The 23,354-nt window shown below is 33.9% G+C and overlaps 1 protein-coding gene across 8 annotated transcripts in view; it reads right to left on the bottom strand.

Annotated features, from left to right (window-relative positions):
- Nucleotides 1-1,105: 1,105 nt before the first annotated feature.
- RIF1 (replication timing regulatory factor 1) overlaps nucleotides 1,106-23,354 on the bottom strand; it is a 62,450-nt gene continuing 40,201 nt past the window's right edge. For 3 of the 8 annotated variants that reach the window (XM_036995883.2, XM_036995887.2, XM_036995882.2), the window contains exons 22-36: nucleotides 21,990-22,254; nucleotides 20,903-20,945; nucleotides 20,158-20,360; nucleotides 19,494-19,593; nucleotides 17,571-17,693; nucleotides 16,565-16,716; nucleotides 16,078-16,158; nucleotides 15,937-15,994; nucleotides 12,365-15,607; nucleotides 10,861-11,007; nucleotides 10,454-10,531; nucleotides 10,252-10,367; nucleotides 9,466-9,619; nucleotides 7,502-7,610; nucleotides 1,106-7,031 (exon numbers count right to left, since the gene is read on the bottom strand). In XM_036995883.2, the coding sequence (XP_036851778.2) occupies nucleotides 6,817-7,031; nucleotides 7,502-7,610; nucleotides 9,466-9,619; nucleotides 10,252-10,367; nucleotides 10,454-10,531; nucleotides 10,861-11,007; nucleotides 12,365-15,607; nucleotides 15,937-15,994; nucleotides 16,078-16,158; nucleotides 16,565-16,716; nucleotides 17,571-17,693; nucleotides 19,494-19,593; nucleotides 20,158-20,360; nucleotides 20,903-20,945; nucleotides 21,990-22,254 (5,087 nt within the window). In that variant the 3' untranslated portion in view covers nucleotides 1,106-6,816. The remainder of the gene's footprint in view (nucleotides 7,032-7,501; nucleotides 7,611-9,465; nucleotides 9,620-10,251; nucleotides 10,368-10,453; nucleotides 10,532-10,860; nucleotides 11,008-12,364; nucleotides 15,608-15,936; nucleotides 15,995-16,077; nucleotides 16,159-16,564; nucleotides 16,717-17,570; nucleotides 17,694-19,493; nucleotides 19,594-20,157; nucleotides 20,361-20,902; nucleotides 20,946-21,989; nucleotides 22,255-23,354) is intronic. The other 5 variants (XM_036995886.2, XM_036995888.2, XM_036995889.2 and 2 more) reach the window with 5 other exon arrangements.

The following is a 23,354-nucleotide window of genomic DNA, read 5'->3' as shown; positions in this document are numbered from 1 at the left end:
ACAGCAGCAAACTCACAGACTCCTAGAAGGGACTAGTGGTTACCAAAGGGAAAGGGGGTGGGGAGTAAGGGAGAAGGGGATTAAGGGATATTATGATCAGCACATACAATGTAGAGGGGCACAGGGAAGGCAGAATAGTGCAGGGAAGTACTGACTCTACAGCAGCTTAGGGGCAGACTTGATATGGGTGAATATTAGTAACCACAATGGTGCTCATGTGAAATCTATAAGATTGCAGATCAATGATACCTTAATAGAAATAGTTACCAGAGGTGGAGCAGACGGGGAGGGGAATTGGAGGAAGGTGGTCAAAAGCTACATTCAGTTTCATGTTAAGTACTGGGGCTGTGCTGTACAGCATGACTATAGCTGACACTGGTGTAGGATATGTAGGCAAGTTAATAGAGTAAATCCTTAAAGTTCTCATTAAAGAAACATTTTTTTCAATTTTCTTCTTTCCTATTTATTGCATCTATATGAGATGGATGTTAGTTGAGGTCATTGTGGTAATCACTTCACAACATATGTAAAGTAAGCCATCATGTTATGTACCTAAAACTTACAGAAATGTGTCAGTTACTTCTCAGTAATCCTGAAAAAGTAAATGTCACTGTTACAATAAACTTTATCTATATACACTGAAAAAAATAAATGGAAATTGGGACAGAGACGCACACCCACGCTGACCATTACTGCCGGCAAACAAGAGTTATGGTCGAGGCAGTAAGTCTTCTGCACAGCCCTAGAAGGAACCAACCTGTTCACACCTTGCCTTAGACTTCCAGCCTGCACATCTGAGACAACTCTGTTTAAGCCACTTAGTTTGTGGCTGTTACAGCAGCTGTAGTGAACCAATATAGTGGGGCTTTCACCACCTCCGTTTCATTCTTTAAACGTATGTACTTAGTACTGTGTGGAACCCATAAAACTATGTATCAAAGATAAATTCTACAGTTAAAATCCAGCCATAAAATGGGGCAAGAATCTTTATGGCTTATGTTTGTGGAGGGTAATGTTCGCTTCATATTGACATATAATTATGCCATGTGTACCCATTTCAGGTCTCCCTGAGAAAAAAAAAAAAGAAACCAAACAAAAACAAGTATTAGAATGGTTGTTTTTATAGTTTTATTTCAGATTAAAGTGCATTTCCTTAAAAATGTTTAATATCCAGTTTCAATTGGCAAGTGTTAACAGTCAACTCTCAATAGATCATGAAAGGTTTTACTGTGGCTCACTCTCCCCCTCCCTCCACCAGTATTAATGAACCTGAAAATACACTGAGTATAGGTCTACCTGCTTCCTACACTGCATAAAGCATCATACAAAAACATCTGCCTGCACCCTATTTTCCCTGCTAATGTTAGCTGAGGAGTAAACAGGTACTTCTGTGCAGTTTCAACGTTTCAACTTCAATCATCTGACTTATCAAATATAAATACTTTCTGAATGCAAAACTAAGCTCTCAGAGTTTATCAAGTGATGGGAACAAAAATACTACAGGGCTATTACACAGCTGATTTGGCTTCTCATTTTCTAAGTGCATATTAGTCAAGTCTATCCACAGGAGGTAGCATTTAGGTTGAAAGCAACCCATTTACTCACCAACACCGAAAGAAAACTCCCCAAAGCCCCAATTTATTTCACAGGTGTGAGCTACCCAATTAGTGCCAGATGCCTTTCCCTCATACATCAAGATCTCTTAATATCCATAGCAAGTACACAACTATACTTTAAGTAGGAGGAAAAAAGTGTACCTAAAAATGTACTAGTATCTCCTAGTGTATGTGTATTTGAGAAAAATAACACAATCAGGGGAACTCACCTTACAAAGTACAATCTAAGTAACAGCAGTATCAGTAAGGAATCCTCACTCTGTGAGCTAGGAGCAAATAACCAAATTGATTACATGCCTTATATGAACAAAAACTATCTTTTATAACAGATAAGCAAACTTTACATAAAGGGATAGTAAATATGTTGTTATAGGACATACAATCTGTCACTCTGAAGTCATAAAGCAGGTGAAGATGCTACGTACATAAGCATGGCTGTGTCCCAAAACCTAATTTATAGACACTGAAATCTTAATTTCATATTCATGTGCCAGAAAATATATTTTGATTTTCTCAATCATTTAATAAAATGTAAAAACCACTTTTAGCTAATAGACGTATGAAAAACAGGTGGTAGGCTGCATGCAGTTCGTCAATCCCACTCCATAAAAACTTACTAGGTAAAGATGGACACCTTAGTTTTTATACTCAAAACTGACTGTTTTCAATTCATTTTTTCTTAGAAAACTCTCAATTCTACAAAAATAAAAATTTTAGAAACTTGTTATTAATAAGTATCAAAATAGCTACTGCACTATATTTCACTTCCAGTTCCTTGACATTTGGAAATGAACTTCCTAGCTTTAGGCAGTTGATACATTTAAGAAATAACACTGTTTTGTTTACTACTTTTTAAGGGCGCAGAGTATTAAATGTTTACCTTTTAATAACTACTCAAGGCATTCATGAACATCGATTATGGAACTGTGCTACATACTGAAATAATTCTCAGGGACCACTGGCTGCCAGCTTTTTCAAATTACATAAGCCTGTCTATCCCTCTTCTAAAAAGCTATGTGTTTTCCCCTCTTCTAAAAAGCTGTGTGTTTTCTTCCAGTGTCACATTAACATACTGCCTTCAATTTTATACTCTCAGATAAAGGGGAGCTTATTTTTTATTCTCATGGTGTATTTCAGGGGCGTAAGCATTTACAGCTTGACACTTCTGCTTAGTTTTAGTTGTTCTTCGGTGAAAGGCTTGGAATAAAAAGGAAAAAACAGTTTAAGACCACACTGTAAAATCTAACACTCATTTTAAGAACTGAGTAAACACTCTTACTTCTGCTAGACTATTATTACTGTTAGTCATCTACAGACTTTCAAATTCAAATGTCTCCATTTTTAATGGATACTATCAAAACACAATATACAAAGCCTAGCACATAATAGACATATTTAGTTGGGCCATCAGAAACCATGAAACCCAGATGTTTCACAGATCAAGCAATCAGTAAGTTTTGTTAGTCCTTTTTAGAAACCCATTACTTAACTTTATCTACCTTTTCTAAGTGCTTTGGATGAGTGTCCTCAGTTCTCATCCAAAAAAAGATTACTTAAAATATGTGTGGAAAATTGTCTTAACAGAATGCCAAGAAAAACTCATTTTTAGAGAATCAAATTACTCAACACTTAAGTTCCATTTTACAATGAACTAGGAATTTTCAACCATGTAACAGCAAAGTCACCTGTCTTCAGTAAAACAAGTCACATCTGTCAGATATATGACTCCTTATGGCACTAACTTAGGGATAGTTTTCAATATTCATTAGTAAAATAATGAAGTCCCATAACTGAGAAGATTCATTTAGACAAAATATATCTGTAATATTTGAAAATTCACTTTTAACAAAAAAATCAGAATGGCTATTATACATACTCATGAGAAAAAGACGTTGTTTAATAAGGTTGTGGATGGCATGAAATGCTTAACTGTTTAAAAACATCAATCTTCTGTATTTACATGAGACAAAACTCTTTCATGGAAATTCTGAACTTTAATTTGAAGCCTTCAAGACCAGCCTGCACCTCTGATTCACCAATTTTTTAAGTCATAACGTAACTTTTATCTTTTGTGACAATTTTAAGGACTTAATACACATCTGTGTGGGTTGTCAAAACCTAATTCACAGCTTTAGGCCTTCCTAAAAGTGCAGCCCACAGATATCAGCGTTTGTATAGATAACATGGGAGTTTTTTAAACATCAACTGCGGGGACAGCAGACTTGCTGAATTGCCATCTGTATTTTACACATACGTGCAAGTTTTGAGTGCTGTGTTAAAAGCCAAAACTTCACTCTAATGTTCGTGTACAAAGTTTATGACCTTTTTAATGGCTTAGTAATAAAATGGATATGGGTTGTGCTAACAAGTAAACAGCTCCTTTCCTCTACTGAAGTCTTAGCCTAATAATGTCAACAACAGCTAGTTTATGTTCTTCTGACCTGCTGACAAAGTATGTCCCTGAAAATCATTATGAAAAATGAGATGGAAACTAGGCCTTTCTTTCTGGATTGTAATGTCAAAATTGGAAGGAATGGCAATTAAGCAAGAAATGATAGTGATCCTTTTTAGCTCCTATTTTCTGTTTAAAATAAATTCCAACTAAGCTTTTTAAGCAGCACTTAAAATATTTTTTATAAAGATATTCTACTTGTGTATTTTATATATACCTCTCCCATTTTCTCCCAATTTTGCTTCTTGACCTGCCAGTTGTTTTAGGTGAGATACAATACAAATTCCCTGACATTTTTATGACTCTTAAACATGTAAGAAAATCCTTTACTTACAAGCTGTACAGAAAAACAGAATCCATGGGCACTGTCAAGAACTACCATGCTTTTAATGTTCAGATTTAAATCTTACTTCTGACTGTATTGTCCAACAGCATTATTACTGAACCTGACTCATTCTATACTGTATAAAATTAGAGCAAAAGCTCCACGTCGTTTAACAGTGCTTCCAACTTGTTCAAGTATTAGAGCATCTGTAATGGACTCACTGAAACAGTGAAAATTTAAGTCCACTATGAAATCCATTTGGAACATGAAAAATTATACTACGTTAAATGCATAAAATCAATCACATCTGAGTGCTCTTATTAATATTTATCATTTGCTTTATTAACCATTAGAAACTATTTGAAAAAACTGACTTCACTGTAATAGTGAAACACAATGGAGATAGCTCATCAAGAAACATTAATGCTTCTTGCTATTCTGCAGAAAATCTTTAAGAATAATGAAAATAAGGTGCCTCAAGTATATGTGTATATCAACAGTGAAGACAGAGCAAACTGTTTTTGCCTTCAACTATTTTAAAATACATCCTTGTTGAATCACAATGTTTTTGATCTAATAATACCTGTGCTTATATATCAAATCCAGTCATTTAAATAAATGGAATCATTTTGGTTTGGTCACATTCTCTGCTATACTGTTCAACTTCCCAAGAACTTCATTCATTCCACCAGCAATAAGTTTAGTTCACACAAACATTAAAGATATGTAGTCATGAAATGGGCCAATTTTGACTCCTCCAAACGCATGCACACACCCCTTCTAACAACTGTTCACTAAAAAACTTGAGTCTCTGTCAAATGAAATTTGGGAAATTAATGACAGTGTAAACCACAATAGTAATTGTTTTCTAAAAAAACTATTTTTCATTAGTTATTTCTTCAAGGTACAATCCTTAGTTCAATGGTCCCAGAATTTAAAACCCACCTCAGTATACAAATACCAAACATAACTCCAATATATTTGTAGTAATGATGCATTTACGATTATTAAAAAGACACCAATTTTTATTGTGGCTGGCTTGCAGTTACCTTCTGAATGTAACAGGAGCTGACTAGACACAAAGGTTAAACTTTCTACAGCTTGTGGAAAAATGCGTGCCTTTACAAGTAAAGGGTTAGTTCCGAATAAAGTGTGAAACTGAGATCACTCTCATTCTACTCACAGAACGAATGAGATATTCTCGCAGTAGAAAGACGAAACATATGGGAAGTTAGGCACTAATACTAGTTGTGGTATTTATAAATGTTTTAATTATATACACCCTATTTTTTTAACCTAGGCAAAACAACATTTTTCAAAAGAATAGTTGCAAATTTCTCCCAAGTTTGCTTTAGGTGTAGGTGAATAGAAGACAAAAACTCTACATTTCTTAAGTCCAAGTTATAACGAAAATACTTCAACTCCTCATTAAAAAGAAATGTCAACGAGGCAAGCTTCCTAGCGGCTGACACCCTCTTCCAAACCAAAAGGAGAAAAAAGGTATGGGTATGAACAGCCAAGTTGTTATGTTAACACTTTTTTCTCTCTACAACTTAACCCATTCTGGTTACTTTAGAAAATAAACTCATGTTTTAACTAAGACTAGTAACTAAGTACAAAACTATTTGTTGGTTTATTTGTAGATTCAGAATCCTACAAACATCTGCATCAAGCCCACAAAGCACTTCTGTCCATACTGATACCTCAGTACTTAATATATACAAAATGTGTTTATCTATTAAACAAAACAAAGGTATTCACAAGAAGCTGCAGAGAAATTCATTCAATTAACCAAGGCTGAAATTCATAAATTAAAAACAATATAATCTATACATAATGTACAAATAGTCGTGCACTTTTAAATGAATACTATGTCCCGTAAGAGTGAATTTTCACAGGTAAATGCTGCTGCACAAGTATTTGCTAACGCAAACGAATGAAATCTTAGTAAATTCTTTAATATTTTAGCCCCAGAAGTTGAAACTTATTGTATTTTTCTTGAAAGCTGTCCAAAGTTGACAATTTCAAAAAAATATTCCAGTTCTTTCTGCATCTCACCTGAGGTGTTTTACCAAGAACAAGTTTAAGCCTCAAGCACAATAAACATAAATTAAATGGATAAAAATCAAGTATAAACACCTTTATCAGTTCAGCAAAATACTGAAATAAAAAATTTCCATGTGAATTTCTGGAAAAACTATGCATAGTGGCCAAGAAAATGTACTGCATACACAAAAATAATCTTACATAATGAACTTATAAAACTGAACTTACATAATAAGTCCACTGCTTTTCAGGGTGTGAAATGTTATCAACTTTGCAAGCATTCAGTCTGAAATTGTGCTATATTTCAAAACTTACTTTATAACCAACAAATCCAGTGATGTAGAAAAAAAAAAACACTTGAATTTTCTTTTGAAATACTAAACCAGATTTTCCTGGGCTGGTGACCTCCAACGTGACTGCAGATTTTTTATTATAGAGTTTGCCATGCTCCCAAGTTTCTCATGCATTTCAAATAGCTGGCTTCCTGAATAGGTATGGAGATCTTCTGAATCCAGCTGTAGAGCAAGTGCACTAATCTGTGCCACAAGATTTTTAGATAACGGAGTTTCTAAAGCAACAGGATCAATTAAATCTGAAAGGAGGGAAAAAAGGCACAATTAAATCCATTCCATATAAAACTAAATTGTATGTATCTCCTTTTAAGTTAACAAATGCCTACATTTCAAACTGAAAGTTCAGACTGAGGTATCCCGTCTTCTCAAGTGAACTGGCAACAAAAAAAGTCTATCAAATTCATTCTGTACATTAAGGAAATAGCCAGACTATTTCATTTTTATAAACACCATAACTGGAACACAATGTTTAGTTTATACATCCTTATTTGAGACCCTGATGGTGTAAAAGCTGACAATTAGAAAAAGCACCGAGACATACTTGGAAGGCAAATCAGCTATTTTTTCATGCACTTAGCAACTAGCACACAAAAAAAGTCAATAAATTAACAGGGTATGGTCAAATTAAAGCTAAAAACATACCAAAATATTGCTTCAAGCAAGTCAGTGAATCTTAGAAATAAAATTGCTCCACTTTGTCAAAACATACCTGACGCAAGTCTTTCATCATCAGAAGGGAAAGATTTATTTTCTATTCCATTTACTGTTTTTTCTGAAATATCAAAAACTGGAATCTCTTCTAGTCCACGAGACTTTACCTTGATAATAAATTCAGGCCAGTAAAAACAGAAACAAACCAACAAATTCCAGGTTATTTTTAATAGGACTAACACCATCACTGCTGAAAAAGAATCTGACATAATACATGCCACAGCCTATCACAATGTTACTACCTGGGCTAATATTGCTAAGAAAATAAGAAACTATGTTCTACTGATAACACAAAAAACCATCACAAACTTTTTTTTTTCTTGGAGAGATGGTCAGGAAGTGTTATTTCCTAATGGTCTCCTCAAGAAATATGGCCATGGTAGCCAAGAAAAATTACATGGTTTCCCAAGTTCAGGAACATGGGGAAAGAAAACAAGATTCCTGAGCTAATATATGGACTTCTCTAAAAAATAACAATTTCCACAGGTGTTCCTGGGACTACTGATTACTGATTGAGAAAATACTAATTTTGGAACATCCACATTACCGTAAGATCCCGGAAATTCGACTCCCACATATAATTACAAGAGTAATAAAAACATGTCCACATAAACTTGTGCATAAATGTACATAATAGTATGTATGGTTCATAATAGTAACAGGCAGAACCCAAATGCTCACCAACTGAATAGCTAATCTAAATGTGTATCTGTATAGCAGTATTTAGCCACAAGAGAGGAAGACGTACTGATATATGTGAAACTTGAAAAACATGCTCAGCAACCACATGTTTTATGACCTGACTTCTATCAAATGCCCAAGATAGGCAAATCTACACAGAGAAAGATGAGTGGTTGCCTGGGGGTGGGGAGTAGAAAAAAGGAGTGATTGCTAATGCATACAGGGTTTCTTTCTGGGATCATGAAAAATGTTCTAAAAGTAGATTCTGGTGATGTCTATATAACTTTGTTATATACAAATACTATATTAATAATATAAATACATTGACTTTTCATTTAGTATATTTACAAAATAAATATACTAAAATCCACTTAATATATTAAATATACTAAAAACCATTTGTGTGCTTTGGGTGGATGAATTTTATATGTAAATTTATCTTATTAAAAGTAGATTTTGTGTAATTTTCAGAGACAATTCCCAGGGCCCACAGGCCATGAGGTATTCTGAAAACACTTCAGAAACTAAATTCTTGATCTATGACATTTAAAATTACCAATATGGTTTTGGGTTACAGGGTCTCTTTCTGGGGTCATGAGGTCTTTTTTTAACTGGTTATCAAATGTTTTTAAAGATCATAAATACATAATAAATCAAGAATTTTCAAGATTATAGTAGAAGTCTTCAGCAGTAAGCAAACTACAATCTCAGAAATGCCAAAATAGAGCACGGCTTCCATCCTTAACATACCCCATTTTTTCATTCACCATTTTGCAAAATGTCAATGGACATATAAAGGGTTTCTTAATAGGTTTCAGAAGAATCTGTACATTAGGTGGAAAGAATCTTGGCTTTCAACAGAAATCTTGAAAAATGTCAATGACCCAAAATGTTTATGTACAAAAAGTTGACAGGAAGAACAAATAAAGTCAGTTTCGATTGTGTTGGATATAATATTGTTAACTACAAATTCCCAAGATTTTTCTAAATGTTTATTTGAACAAATGTTTTAGGAATAGTAGCCATGGAAACAATCACCAATTCGTTGAGATGTAATGAAAAAGAGAAGGTAAGTATGTAGGAGCAGAATTCAAAGTATGCATTACATACAATCAGTACAAAGTAATTCAGTAAATTGTGGAATTACAAAATGATCTTTTAAGTCACTGTTGTATGTGAGGAAAGGGAAGAAAGGTGACATAAAAGGGGCTTTCATACAAACTTCTGTAATTGTACTGCTAGATCATATCATGATTTTATAGCCAACATCTGAGTTTTTACCTGCTGCTCATGATATATTCTGAGAGCCCTTTTTACATTGGATACTTTTGGAGAACGGATGGGAAGTGTTTTTATTTCAGAGGCTGTAAGAGTACTCAAATCACCAATTGTTTTTATATTCTTGGCTCTAATGAGTTGTCCCAGTCCTCTTGCCCTGAACAGATGATGAGAGAAAAGGAAAAATATCATTATATAGTTTTACATTTATTCTATTGGTGAGGGTCTATCCAGTTAATTTCCTAATTTAAGCCCAATCATAACTGAATTTATATAGGCCTGCTATCTAGTCCACTTTGATAACAGGCATATGTATGTATAATTTAAAACAGAATCTGAATGGGATGTGTATGCCTAGCTTAAGCGATAGCATTGGAAACAGATCAAGTTGAATGTGTGCCTCATGCTTCATTTACATGATGAGTTACTAGCTGTGTGACTTTGGTGGATTAACTTTTGTAAACTTCATCTTATAAAGTGGAAGCAAGAATCATACTCTTTATAGGCTATAAATTAGCAGTAAATAAGATAATGTGTACAAAGAGTTCAGTACAACAACTGGTAAGTACTCAGCACATAATTCTCTTAGACACCACTATATTAGGATGTATGCTTCCTTCCTTATTGCCCTATCTGGTCCATCCTCCCAGCTGAATTTTTATTTCTAAAGTAAAATGTGTGCAAATATGCATGTAAATCAATTCTAACAGTGAATCTTGACCATCTAAATATTCCTCTTAAACAAATGCCACCTTTTAGCATAAGCCAGAAAACCAAGCCACCACTCACCACATGTTTGATGTAATCTGAGGTAAAATGATGTCAACTGGTGCCACACAGTTCACCAAAGCTGGGTAAACACTTTCTGTTGGGCATGGCATGGATTCTTTAGCCATTTCTGTAATCTTAGAATAAATGTCAAAAGCCATTAAGTAGAGGTCTCTGTTGAACATGAAAATACAAAATTGCATGGAAAAAAAGCACTTCTTACTAAACACTTCTTTGAAGTCTTAAATTTAGGGCTACGTGATCCTGGGGACAGAAATCCTTTGGTTGAAGTGGTATTATGCTAGATAGAAAAAAGGAGAAAAAAACTCACTCAGAACCCTAGATAACTATAATTACACAACTTTATTTCAAAACTTAAGACTTCAGTAAACTCTTAAAATTGTCAGAAAATGTAAAATGTAATAAATGACTACCCAATCAATTACCTGCTAGATCATCATTGCCTCTTACCACCTCTTCTCTTACTGTCTGCCTACTATGAAAGCAGAGAAAAGAACAGAACACCCTAACCAAAATTTTGTTTCTTAAATAGTTAGATTTTAAGGCAAGTTACCCAATGCAATTCTGTGTCTGCATACATACACATGTATTTTAATGCCTACAGCTTACCTTAGATTGTGCAGTAGGTGAAGTTTTAACACTTTTTACTATAGGAGAAATACTTGAAGAATGGGACCTAACAACAGAGCACCGCCTATCGATGTCATCTGCCAAGCCGGCTTGGTATATTGGATCTGCAAAGGAGACACGGCGAACCTGAAAGCACAGATTGTGTTTTTATTTTACAAAATTTAAGAAGGAATGCTGTAAATTCTCATTACGTATCTATCATATATTCTCTTGCTTAGATCAAGCCTGAATTCATTTTAGCCTCTTCTAAACTCCTAAAGTATGTTCACTGGCTAATTTTCACAAATATGCAACGGCACACTTACACCATTAATTATGTATGTAAATGTCTCCTAGTCTGGATTTCCAAGAGAGGGCAGATTCTGTACATACCTGCTATATAGGAAACTAAGTTGCCTAAATAAAAATTGAACACTTACTACTATTAAACAAAAAATGACTTGTTAAATCTTATATATATAGTGCAATGAAGACATTAGTCACAACACATTCTATCTTCAAAAGCTTTTCAAGGACTTCTATGGCTTAAATAGATACTCAATTAAAATACTACATTAGATGCTAATTAAAGTTTTTTTTTTTTAAGCCTCATAACAAAAGCAAAATACCAAGAAACTCAAGATGTGTTAAGTCTTCTCAAGAACTTATCTCTGAATTCTCATTTTCAGTGCATCTTGGGGAAGTCTTCACAATGTGCCTGAAGGCAAAACTGAGTGGTATCATTTTATCTCTATTTATGCATTCTACAGTAAATGGCAGCTGCAACTTCAAACTTATGGAATGCCTACATCATACCTTTCCAAGAACATCTCCTTTGCTAAGCAGAGGACGAGATGAGCTATCTGTGTAAGCACATGTCCTTTATATTGATTTATTCATACAACAAACCAAGTGCAAGTTGCAGGGCTAGGAGCTAAAGCACATACATAGATAACCCATGTTTATTAGTTTAGTGAAAAAGATGGGGATATGAACAAAGTAATTATAATTGAAATCAAATCCAGAAAACTGATGAAAGCAGTGCCTAAGATATTTTTTTCCTTTTTAATTAGATATGGTCCAAAAGTAAGAGTTTGTATTATATAAAGTACTTAAATGTGAAACAGCATAATGTTCTAGTACACAATAAGTGCTAACTACAGCTGCTTTATTAGTCTCTAAATTTGTTCCAAATATATTATGGTTTATGTTAAGAGGAGCAGAAAAAAATTACCATGTGATTCTCATACATTTCACAAAGGCTTAAAAACAAAGTGCAAGACTGTGCAAAAACCTTACATGTGCTGGAACTAAGGAATACCTGAAAAGCTTCAGTCTCTTCTCAACACCTTTCCTTCTACTCGCCCTTTCCCTAGCTGCCATGGTAAACAGTCAAAACAAGTAGTCATTAAGTTCAATATTCTGTCATTTACAGGAGTCACTGTATGGCCAAAATATTCAAGTTAAATAAGGTCTCATTAACATTCAGCCTCAGTTTCCCTACCTTGTTAACAGGTGATGGTATCTCATCTTCCTGGGGTCTTTTTAGTCCTCTCTTTAGAATGCTGGTGGATGGAGACGCCAAAGGAGACCAGACACAACGTGTCTGCATGCTACTAGGACTCTCATTTGTTGACATAAGTAAAGGGTCAAGTTCCCTTAATTTTTGAGGAGATCCGTTACTGTCATCTGCTATCAGTTCAGAGATAGCTGTTCCAGATGTCGGATACTGTGACGTTTCCTCCACTTTCTCTGAAGTATGGTGAACTTCCTGTAAAACTTCATCATTTCCCACTACCATATGACTGTCATCTAATTTTGTTCCTTCAAATTTATTAAGTTCACTATTTGTTTCAATTTTACTAACATCAACTTTACCTTCTTCCGTGCTCATCTCAAGCACGTCAGGAACAAAGCTGCTGATTTCTACATTCAATCTCTTTGTTTGGGCTTCTACAGGCTCACAGGCTTTGGTCAAGCTCCCATCCTCAGTTGCACTGACATGGTTGGCTTCAGCATTCACCTCATCTATCACTGATCCTTCATAACTGCGCATTTCAGCATTCATTTCTTCAGATGAACCTGGATCAGATTCACCACTTCCATCTAGGCCGCCAGTGGCCATGTGTTCAGGAACCTCTGTCTGAGCACTCACTTTTATAGGTGTGGTACTATTAGAATAACCAATACCTGAATTAGATCTTTCATCTGCTGCCTCTTCAGCATTCAGTTCTTCAACTGCATCCACTTCAGATTCATCACTTTTTTCAGCGTTTCCCTCTGTTACCTCTTCTTCAGGAGTACCAGTTTTGGTACTCTTTTGTTCAGAGAAACTAGCTTCAGATTTATCACTTTCTACACTGAATTCCATAGCTTCCACTTCTTCCAGATTGACTTTTACTTTACATGCATTTGCTTCATCATCAACAACTGTCTCTATGTTACTTAGTTCCTTTTTCAGGATAGCTTCTGGTTTTACTTCTTTTGTCTCCAAAATAGGACATTCCAGTGGAGTATCTTTGGAATCACCTAAACATGGGCCAACAATTTTGCAATTTTTATTGGATACTTCATGGCTTTCAAGTGATACTGTTTCCTTAGAATTCACATCACAAATTTCATCTTTAAAATCTTGTATTTCAGAAGGGAAAGATTCTTGAAGAGTATTTTCTTTGAACTCAGTTTCAGATATAATGAATGAATCATTTATAGTATCATTCTCCTCTCTGAGGCCCAAATTAAAGTTCACACCATGAAGTTCATCTAAAACTCTTACCTCAGAATACTGATGAGCTTTAGAAGTTTCTGACATAGTTCTAGGTGTGTGCAAATCTGTCTTTTTTGTTTCACTCACCTTTACATCATCGTTTTCTGTGTTCCTTAATGCAATGAGTGACTTTTCCTGACGTGATTTTTCTCCACAGCAATCACAACCTTTAGATCTCCTCACCCTCTTACTTCTCTTGTGTTGGCATTCAAGTGTTTGGTGAGTTTTTTCAGAAAGCAAAGAGATGTCTGATGTTCCTATTTTTGAGGATTCTCCCATACTGTTACTTTCTATAGAATCTCGCTTATGTAATCTCTTAGAGGCATTTCTAGTCCTTAGATTTGATTCTGGTGTGGGTGGACTTGAAAAGGAATGTTCTGCACTTTTGTTAGTTTTACTTTTTACCTCGTAAGTATTTGACACATTACCAGAAACTTGCAAGGAATCTGAAGATACTATAGAATCCTGAAGTGATCCAGTATTACTCTCATCTTTTGCTTCAAGACCCTGAAATCTTACATCTGTGTCTACTTCAGAATTTGCTTTACAATCACCTGTCTGGCTTTCAACTTTTACACATTCCTGTTTCAGTGTTTTCTCTTCTTGCTCTTTGGTATCAATACTGTCACTACTTTTGTTTTTCCATTTCCCAGATCTCTTCTTTCTACAACCTTCTTCTTTTGCCTCAGAACTATCAGATTCTGAGTTTTCAATGCTAGAAAGTAAACCCTGGGATGCTCTTCTTGTTTGATACCGTGTCCGTCCCCTTACTGGTTTATCAGAAGACTTATCTGCAATGTCCTGGGCACCACTGCCCTCAGATTTAGTATTCTCAAGGTCTGGCTTTCTTATATTTTCATCAATTTCAGAATTAGCACTGGTTTCCCCGGAAGACTTTTCATGTACATCATTTCCTTTCTCAATTAAATTGTTCTCTACAGTTTGTTCAAAAATCGGTTTCTGGCTAGGTAACACATCATCTTTTACATGCAATGGACTCTTCTGAAGAGTCTTTTCTTCTTCCTTGCGTCTTTCCTTTTTTTGCTGATTATTTTCTTTATCTTGGTTATCAGCAGAAGGTTCTGCAGTTTCTGAACGTCGCCTTAAAGATCGTCGAAGTGTTTTCTGATTGGGAGTTATCTGAATATGACAATCCTCATTAACCACTTGATCTGCAGGTATTATGGCTGGGGGTGTATTTTCTTTGGATTCCAAATTAATTCCTATGGTTTTCTCTTCTACAGTATTGTTAGTTAGAGTATTTTCTATTGGTGGCTGAAGCACTGTATTCTCATTTTCCACTGTGCATTCAGAGAGATGATCCTGACTATCTAACACACATTCTGTCTCATTAAGCAAACTGGGTGGGTTGCTTTCTAAGGCTACAATGCCATCAATAGATTCCTGAGTATTTTTTTCCTGATCAGATCTGATTAAGGGCTTAGACCTTTTATTCCCTGTTTGCTCAGTTTTATTTGACCTTCGGCCTGATCTCTTAATTCCATGTACTACTCCTTTTTCAGAGCCTGATTTTGGAAGAGCCACTTCTCTCTTCTTTGCTTTTGGTGGAACATTGGTTTTACTCACTACTTCCTGATTATTTCTCACTGTAGCAGTTGACATATTATTCAAGGGGGAGGGACTAAAAGGTCTATTTTCTGAACCATCAAACTTCTCCAAAGTAATAAAGGTCTGCCTTCGACTTGTAGGCTGTGAGGGAGTTCCAGAGATGATGGTATTAGAAACTGAGCTACTGCTGACAACAACAGTGTTTTCTAAACTACATGCACGTTCAGTTGTTTTCTTTGAGGAAATTATTGCTTTTTTTCTGGCATCATTACTGCTCAGTACTTCTGGACTGGTTTCCTCAACAGAACCACACTCATTATTTGAAAGGGAAGTCTTTTCAACTTGTTCATCTGTACCACAGTTTTCTGTGACATCTTGATGAATGACAACATCACTCTGCATTTGCTCCTCCTGCACAGAAATGTATATATAGATAGAGATAGATTAACCAGCAAACAGACCTGATTTTCTGGGGAAATTTTAGTGTAAATTTTTAGTAATTTAAAAGGCAACCACTGACTTCACTATTTTACAAGTATACCAAATGTAGAGATAGATGCCCATAGTTGTTTCTAATTATAAATATTCAATAAAGCCAAATATATTTAAACACACATACACACACTGACTACAATTCTGAAGTCTTCCATTAAGAGTAATGAAATTATATAGCAAATCCTAAAATTAGACTCCATAACAGAAAGCTGATTAAAACCCCAAAGTATGAAATATAAACGTACCTCCTGAAGTATCACCTCAGAATCTTCCTTTGATTTTTTAGTTAAAGTAGGAATTTCCCTGAAATAAATAAGTGTATAAATTAGAGTACTGGTTTTGTTAAAAATCAGAAAACAAGTTACTTCAACAGCTTCAATACTTACATAGATTCTTCCTGACTATACTGAGAAAATAAAGTATCTTGTGAAACATCCAGATTATTATACATGGCAGGAATATCACACCTGGAAAAGATTTTATGTAAATAACTTCAAAATCTAATATTCCTACAATTAGAAATAAGTCTTATGATTCCACATCCAGTTATCCTTTAAGAACAATATAAAAATCAAAGCTAAGATGCTTATTTTCCAGATTTTCCATGAAATCATCTTCCCTTCCTACACTACCTCAAGTAAATGAATTTTGTTCTGAATTCAGGGATTCAGAAATATTGGGTACATTACTAGGTAGAACCTTATATTAATTATGAAATGTAGTTAAATGCAGTATATGTTTTTGACATTAAAATATTGCATACTATAGAGCAGTATACTTACTCAGATTTAGTTCTAGACATAAGTTACAATTTGCTGCCTGAGCTGTGTGTGTGAATACAAAATACCCAGTTCAAGATAAAGGACTACAAACCTCTTTGTTTTGAGTACTTCTTTCTGATGTTCAGTTAGTATTCTTTCCTTTGCTTCTTTTCCTTCTGGGGGTATAAACACGAAGTCAGCAGACTTTTCTTCTTCCAAAAGCATTTCACTTTTTGTTTTGGAAGATGAAGATTCTAGTTTCAGCTGAAATTTTTAAAAAGTAAATGTACATTTGAGTTACCAAATTATTTTCCAATACTTCAATCTCTCTTGGAATGCTGATAATGTTTTTCAACTAATGACTAGGAAGTCTGAAGTTCAAACTCAATGATATTCCTGGTTAATACTTAGTACAATACAATGTCCAACCACTTCCATTCTGCTTCTAAAAAATACTCAGAAGAATTAAGATACCTCTTTAATGTGTTAAGCAAGTGAGTGCTTACCAACAAAACATGGGCATATAGTTATTCAGGCTGACAGAAACAAAATCGTTTAGCAGGGGAGTTTATCGGCAGCTCTCAAGTAAAAGTTGCCAAAATAATAGGCCCTACATACCAATGACACTGGTACTAAACTGTTACTTTTATGATTTTCAGTGATTGTTTTCATTCTATTTTAGTTACTACAAGACTATGTCAGAGTTACTCTTTAAAAAAAAGTATTTAGTTTTAGATTTGAGGTTAAAATACATGTCTTACCTAGGCATTCTCTTTCTTTTCAGTAACAGAAATTCTACAATATTCTCTTAATGCTACCTATGTTATAGTTATTCATACTTAGTTTCATTCCATCTCAAGGAGACTGCTGCTTGGAGTAATTCTACTTAGTGGATGCTGCATATTATCAGATTAACTTTACTAAGAAGGAATCATCTCCCAGAGCTTCCAGATTTCCATCCTATCCTAACAGTCTTTCTAGACAAACTCTATCATTCCCCTATAATCCCATCTTTTATTAAGCCTGTTAACAGCTTTTTCTTCCAATCAGAAGTTGTGTTCTCAAGCTACCATATACTTTAATTTTAAAAATTCTATTAAATCTTTGGAAAAACATACTTTGGCTGGTGGTTTCATACTTTCTTTTGCATCCTTTGCTTGTGCCAATAAAGAGTCTCTTTTCCCACTTGATTTTCTTTCCATCCCACTAATCTTCATATTTAATTGTGTATTTTCTGTCTGCTTTGTTAAAAATAAAACAATTTCATTAAGTGCAACTGTTATATTTTATTTCTCTTCTTCAGTTTGAGAATTCCAGTACAATGAATATTCACATTTCAAATTTCTTTTGATTATTCAAGCCATTAAAAGCATGTCCAAGAAAAGAAAAGGCATTGTTTAATTCAAAAACAACAAATAGGTTTGGTGTCTCCAACTCACACAGTAGCTGTTTTGTACCATTTAATTTTATGAATTCTAAAAATAGTATATACCACATAAATACTGAAAGTGAATCAAATTACTGGACTCAAATATACCTCCTACTAATGGAAACAGTTCCAAAAGAAAAATCAGACATAAACTTTCAACAGCAAACAATAAATCATGAATGACTGAAAATACTGTCACTTTCCTCCCAACAGAATATATGGCTTTTCCAGGCCAAATTACACTGGAGTCTCAACAAGTATAGACAATTTTATGATGTTAATTTTAGCCAAAAATCAGAAATTAAAGTACTTAGCTAGCTGTTACACTTTTTCTCTTACAAGTTCTAACAAAAAACAGCTAGATTCCATTTTCTGTTGTAGAAAAACCTTGCCTAAGGAAGTTCCCTCATGGGTATACAGTGCCCAGGACTTTACTCCTCAGTCCTCGGACAGTCATCAAGTATTATTAGCTGAAGTAACTCTGGCCCATCCAAATGGATTATGGGATAACAAAGCAATCGTTATAGGGTGTTTTTCTGACAGAAGGAATGAGAGATTCTATGAAAAGAAATGAGGAAATGAAGGGTAGCTTTAACTTAGACAAGGATTAGTAACTATTATTCCTAGTTTATCTCAAGCAACATTTAACCATGTATTTTAATAACTACAACCTTTGCAGAACAATACATATGAAGTGCCTTAGGTCAAAAATGATCATTAATGAACAGGAATCACATATTTTTACATGAGGATCTACACTGAGATTCACTGTCCTTAAATAATGAAAGTGTTTCAAGTCAAAGGCCAATAAAAACTAGAATAAGTAAATGGGACTAAATCAAACTTGAAATATTTTGCACAGTGAAGGCAAACACTGATAAAACAAATACAATCTATCAAATGAGGGAAGAAATCAAAATCTTAAAGAGGTATCTGCACTCTGATATATGGAAACCACCTAAATGTCTATCAACAGATGAATGGATAAAGAAAATATTCAGCATTTATAAAGAAAATCCGCCATTTATGTTAACACAGATGGTCACAATGCTAAGTGAAGTTAAGTCAGAGAAAGACAATTATCGTTGTGATTTCACTTAATATGTGGAATCTAAAAAACAAACAATACAGAAATAGACTCAGAAACAGGCAATAAACCGTTAGTTACCAGAGTGGGGAGGAGTTAGGGGACAGGTAAAATAGGCTAAGGGGATTAAAAGTACAAACTTCCAGACATAAAATACATTAATCACAGGATGTAACGTACAGCACCATGAACATAGTTAATAATATCTCAATAACAGGTGACAGGTGGGAACTAGGCTTAAAGTGGAGATCACTCCATAATGTATAAAAATATCAAATCACTATGAAATACACTTGAAACTAACAGGATTTTATGTCAATTATACTTCTTTTTTTTTAAGTACCTTAAGGCAGCTGACTATATGGAAAAATCCTTTATAATGGAACCCTTCCATGGGTTTTACTCGCTCATTATGTCAAAATACTCTATTTAAGTTACTCTTTTAAAAATTGTTTTGTCCTTTAAAGATCAAAACCCAATAAATGAAACTGCTCGACCGTTCATAAGCAAAAGAAACAAACTTACGGCATCCGAGTATGGTCCGCTGGACTCCTCTACAATCTCAACATTTTCCAAACCAGGCAACAGAAGAAGAAATTTTTGTTTGGCTTTTCTTAGTACTGGTCTTTTAAAAAGTACATAAAAATATATACCTTGAATCAAGTAGTATGGGTGAATACTGATATGTTAAACAGGAACACTTCAATTATAATTTTAAGATAACAAAATATATTCAGCCTAAAGACTGTTTCTTACTCTACATACACAAACTAGAACTTACAGACAATATCTGAACTTTCTGTTAAACTTCAGTTTCCAACTTTTGTTCCTGAGAAACTTCAAATTTCCCCAATTTTTATCATGGAAATTTTCAATGACAGACTATTAGACTATTACATTAAGTGCCCATCACCTAGATTTAATAACCACCAATTTTCTGCCCTTTACATTTCTTTTATGAAATATATAATTTTTAATTGATTTTTCTGTTCCTAAAACTGAGGTTACTAAAAGGCCCAAAGGAAAAAGTCAAATGATATTTTATAACTACCATGTACTCCAAACAATACTTCAACTAAGGAATCTTCTGCAGTGATTTCTTAGAAGAAAAATTTATGTTAAAACAAAAGTATCAATTTACATGATCGCAACACAGTAACCGTGTAAAATAATTTTGTTGGTAGCGTACTTTAACTCTTCAGGATAAATCAACATCGTCACTTTAGCAAATGTGGCATTCCAGAACTGACTGCTCTGTTTCCGAATCTGTTTATTCTTGTGCGAAAATATTATGCATAATAATGGGGAGATCTGTTCCAGAAGTTCACTGTCATAAGTTCCAGTGTAGCTGAAGTGTAGACAAGCAATAATTTCTCCTAGTAGCTTTTCTAACTAGGAAAAAGGAAAATTTTATTAGGCTTAACATTTGGAAATGTTACTTTAAAAAAGGAAAAAAAAGCACAAAGCATACTAATTAAACACATGGAACAATTTACTATTTCAATTCTTAAACTTCAAACAATTTTTAAAAAGCTCCCATCCAATACTTTCCAGGTGAATTAGTTTAATTATTGGTAACTACAACTTGATTGCAAGCTCATTTTCCACTAACAGAAAAAATTATGTTTTCACATAAATTACAATAGAGATTAACAGTTTCCTACATAAGTTTTACCCACAAAACACTGGAGGCAGTTACCCTCATTTATAAAGGGATGAGATAGGAATTGATGAGTTATATGAATTTAAAGTAACATTATTAAATCCTTCTTTAGTAAGTATCCTTTGTGTCCATGTTGTTATTAAACAGCCATTAAAACCTAAGTATAATAATAACCCTTTTAGAAACAATTACATTTAAGGAAGACAATTATCTGAACCCTAACATTTTTTTATCACGAAAGTTTGTTTTATGGACAGTTGTTTCTTTTTACCTTGTTGTTCATACAACTATACACTTTAGGAACTTCATCAAGCCTGGGAAGAAAAACACAGTATCATTTATATTTCAGAAAGTTACACCTAAAAACATATCATGCAGCCATAAAAATGAGACATGTAGTGATGTAAAAAGGTATTCCAAAATATTAATGCTAGTTACTTATTTCTATACCTTTCTTTTAAAAAGCAGGAATTATTTTTGATGAACCTTAAAGACTAAAAAAGATTTGCAAAGAGTTAATGACTAAGGGGTTCTATTTTGTACTTTATAAAATGTTTCTAAAGCTTTCTCTGTGAATATAAAATTCGATCAATATTTATATAAAATAATTCAATAAAATTAGTTTTTATGAAATTATAAAACATTGACTTTATTATGATTAAGTCACACATGTCATCAGAACACTAATAAATTCTTTCAAAATGCTTTTCAAGTATAATGCTTGGGATTTTTCAAGGTTTTTTTATTAAGCACTGCTTCTTTTGATTCAAATATAAAGGTAAATTAAAACAAACCTTTGGGAGGTAATTTAGGAATTTTATATTTTCATATCCATTACTAACAGTCTCACTTCTAGGACTTAGAGAAAACAATGGCAAATGTGGAGAGTGTATGTACAAATTATGTTCAATTGCAGTACCGTTCGTTGAAAAGGAAAAAAACTAGAACATGTACACCAAGAAGAAAACCTTTGCAGACATTAAAGATAAGATTCTTAGGTGTACAGCACAAGGTGCATACCATATAATTAGATTAACTGCAAAGTAGCATGCCAACTATGTTTTCATATACATCTTACATTTAATAGGTGCGCTTGTTTGTTTTAACAAATCCAGAAAAGGTATATACTAAACTGAGAAGGTTCGATTGGCATTCAATAGAAAAGGATTTCCAATTTCTACCTCATCTATATGTATTATTTCAACTACCTTTTTTTTAACAAAAGCATAGTTTAATACATATTACCCTCTCCATTAAATATAAAGATTACCATCTATAACAATGAAGCTGATAGGAAAGCAAGTCTGCTACTTAAATTACATATACTTAATTCAATATTTTAAGCCCCAAATTCTTACTTTGAATTTTCATAAAATAATGCCAGGGGTCTTGTTAAATCTGCAAATATTTTTCGGATCATAGAAGGCAAAGAAATACATCCAAGCACATTGGAAAGAATGCTGATGATTGAGTTGCCCATCGGAAGGAGAGTATCAGAATGTATTTCCTTGAAGCTCAGTGTGTGGAAAGAATTGATCACTCTCATAATGAGTTTAAATAAAGAAGCCAATTTCCCTAGTGGCTCCTTCTTCTTTTTGGACCAATCTGAAGGTCTCTGTGGTGCTAAGATAAAACACAATATATTAAAAACTCAAGTACTTTGAAATTTGTCACTGTCCATCTTTACAATTTATATCTCACATTTAAATAATACATCTAATACAGGTGTTTATCTGTTGAGTGATACCCACAAATTGTAAAATAATATAGTACTAACAGATAAATATCACTACAACATTACCTTAAAAACAGAATCAGATAAAGTAGCATATCTAGAATAAGAATTCCAGAAAATGATCTCTTTTCTCAAGCCAAATCGTGATGTATCTTAAAAGCACTGGTCAACTTTCCTTTTACCTTTCTTAGATTCCATCTCTCTCCAGATACCCACCTACAGAAATATTCACATTTGTCTTGTCAAGAAAACCAACCTATTCCAAAATTACTTGTTTCCGAAAGAATTCATTCTTTTAAGGTAAGAGATCTCAGATTTCAAGAAAAATCTAACTCAGTGCTTATTAAAAATATGTGGTGAAATGAAAACAAGTGTGGCTACTAAAAGGAAGTCAACCTTCCTCCCTATTACCAGTTTCCCAGACATGAATATAAATTGGAAAAGGCTACACAGAAAATATTAGCCAGGATGTTAAGGCTGAGAAGACAGTCCATGAGTCAGGGGACACTTATCTATTTTCTACCTCTGTCCACTCAGAGGATACAGAAGTAGTTGACACCTTGGTACCAATGAACAGATCTTGGTTTCTAAATGCTATTCTCTGCTAAAAACATTGTCCACATTTCTTAGCGATATGGCTGGTTTCAGGCTGTGGCACGGAAAATACAGGATAAGGATGAATATCTTAGGCCAAAGTTCTCAAAGCAATGGAAGCATATGAAGTCATAGAAGCCAACAAGAGCATTAAATACTAATTGTAGTGAATTTAAACCTACTGAGTAATAGAAATTCATAGTGATAAAAATTAAATAGGGGATAAAGGACGTCTTACATAAGGACGTCATTTAACATTTGGAAGTGACAGATGCCTAGTAGTGTTCAATAAATAATTGTAGAATGATTTATCAAATAATCAAAACAGGGATGGCACTTAATGTAATCAAATGGAACAATGTGAACTCTCACTTTGGAAATCATCCTAGTGTCT

The sequence above is a fragment of the Manis javanica genome, chromosome 7 (genome assembly GCF_040802235.1).
Source record: "Manis javanica isolate MJ-LG chromosome 7, MJ_LKY, whole genome shotgun sequence".
NCBI classification, from domain to species: domain Eukaryota; kingdom Metazoa; phylum Chordata; class Mammalia; order Pholidota; family Manidae; genus Manis; species Manis javanica.
The sequence above is the reverse complement of the archived record's forward strand: the minus strand, read 5'-3'. Positions and strand labels throughout refer to the sequence as shown.